Source organism: Rhagoletis zephyria, unplaced genomic scaffold (assembly GCF_001687245.7).
Source record: "Rhagoletis zephyria isolate East Lansing unplaced genomic scaffold, Rhagoletis_zephyria_1.1 Rzeph_scaffold_60557, whole genome shotgun sequence".
In the NCBI taxonomy this organism is placed as follows: Eukaryota; Metazoa; Arthropoda; class Insecta; order Diptera; family Tephritidae; genus Rhagoletis; species Rhagoletis zephyria.
Window position 1 is genome coordinate 1 of NW_016217608.1, and position 1,613 is coordinate 1,613.

At 41.4% G+C, this 1,613-nt stretch overlaps 1 protein-coding gene across 1 annotated transcript; it reads right to left on the reverse strand.

Annotated features, from left to right (window-relative positions):
* Positions 1 to 11: 11 nt before the first annotated feature.
* LOC108356532 (uncharacterized) lies at positions 12 to 1,138 on the reverse strand. Its single transcript, XM_017607639.1, has 3 exons — positions 924 to 1,138; positions 587 to 866; positions 12 to 437 (listed from the first exon to the last, which is right to left on the reverse strand). Exons 1-3 carry the CDS (start codon positions 1,027 to 1,029, stop codon positions 401 to 403), a joined length of 423 nt encoding a protein of 140 aa, XP_017463128.1. The 5' UTR covers positions 1,030 to 1,138; the 3' UTR covers positions 12 to 400.
* Positions 1,139 to 1,613: the final 475 nt, after the last annotated feature.

Here is a 1,613-nt window from a genome sequence, read left to right on the forward strand (position 1 = left end):
CATAACTTCGATAACATCTGTGTCCGGCGCCATCCCAGCATCGGTTCCAGCAACTATTACTATAGCATCGGAACTGGGCTTAGCCATCGCTTCCACTTCTAATGCTGATCTTTTGTGGTCTAAATCATCGCTGGCCGGAACGATTTGAATAACGGATTCAATTACTACCGCTTCTTTATTGGAAATTTTTGCATGATTTTCAGCATTGTTGGTTTTCTGGATTTCTTCTATTGAGTTGGGCACGTACATAATTGACGCTGCTTTCATTTCGCACTCATTAGATACCCCACATAAAACTTCCTCAGTAACCTTCTCCCCTACCGGTGCTACATAATCAATCAGTGCGCTTGTGTCCATTTTTAGCACATCGCAGTCATTAGTGTCCTCACCTAGTACTTCCTTAGTAACCTTCGCCACTTCCGGTGCTATACACTCTACCAGGGGGCTAGTTTCCGTTTTTAAAATTTCGCAATCATTATTCTCTTCTGCTAGTACTTCCTTACTAATCTTTACCACTTCCGGTGCGCTCTTGTCCGTTTTTGCCATTTCGCGATCATAAATCTCCTCACCTAGTACTTCCCCAGTATCATTCGCAACCACCGGGTCTACACATTCTATCAGTGCGCCCGTGTCCGTTTTTGGCGTTTCGCAGTTATTAGTCCCCTCTCCTAGTACTTCCTTAGCAACCTTCGCCACTATCGGTGCTACACACTCCACCAGTGTGCTCGAATCGGTTTTTGCCATTTCGCAATCAGTAGTCTCCTCATATAGTACTTCCTTAGTAACATTCGCCACTTCCGGTGTTACACACGCTTTCAGGGCACCTGTGTCCTCTCTTGGCGCATTTTGCAAATCTGTGTTAATATCTGAATCATGCGTTGGTTAGACGGTTTTCTGGGTAAATATATATAAAGAAATATTACCTTCTTTGAGAAGCGCCGATAACACAGTTTGGTCAAGCACCTTAAAACCACTCCCTTGAGGATCTTCCATGAGCTCACTTTGGCTAGCGCCAATCTCTTTGTCCATATCAGGTTTTGTTGAGGATGTTGGTGAATAGTTTAATGGCTTTACGACTCCCCTAGCAAAGTCAGTACGGTGGAAATGACGTGAAATCCTAAATTGTGTCTAAATTATAAACCAGNAATGATCGATAGCTATAATGGAAAGTCGATAAGATTTATTAACTTATTAACCCTACCACGTTCACCAAAGTCTGTCAAATTATTTGGGAGATTTTTAAATTCAGCCTCCTTATAATTAAATACTGATAGAGTGGCGAGTGTTGCTGTAAATCTGGGTCGTTCCGGTTACGTAGACTCGACTGTTGTGGGAACGATGGCAACCGTTTACACTTCATTGTTGCCCTGATCTTGAACAAATCTATTGAAAACACAATAGGGGTATTCTCCGAGTCTTGCAAAGCCCTTGCATGGTGCACGGATTGCACGGTCTGCAAAGCTGTCCCAAGCTTTGCAAGACTCAGAGAATACCCCTATTAATTAAAATAATAGGGAAAGCGTTTAGCCTTTATTTTTGAATGCAAGTTTAATTACAAGAATAGGTTATAATAAATGCAATATAATGAAATAATAAAATTATAATAAAAATTA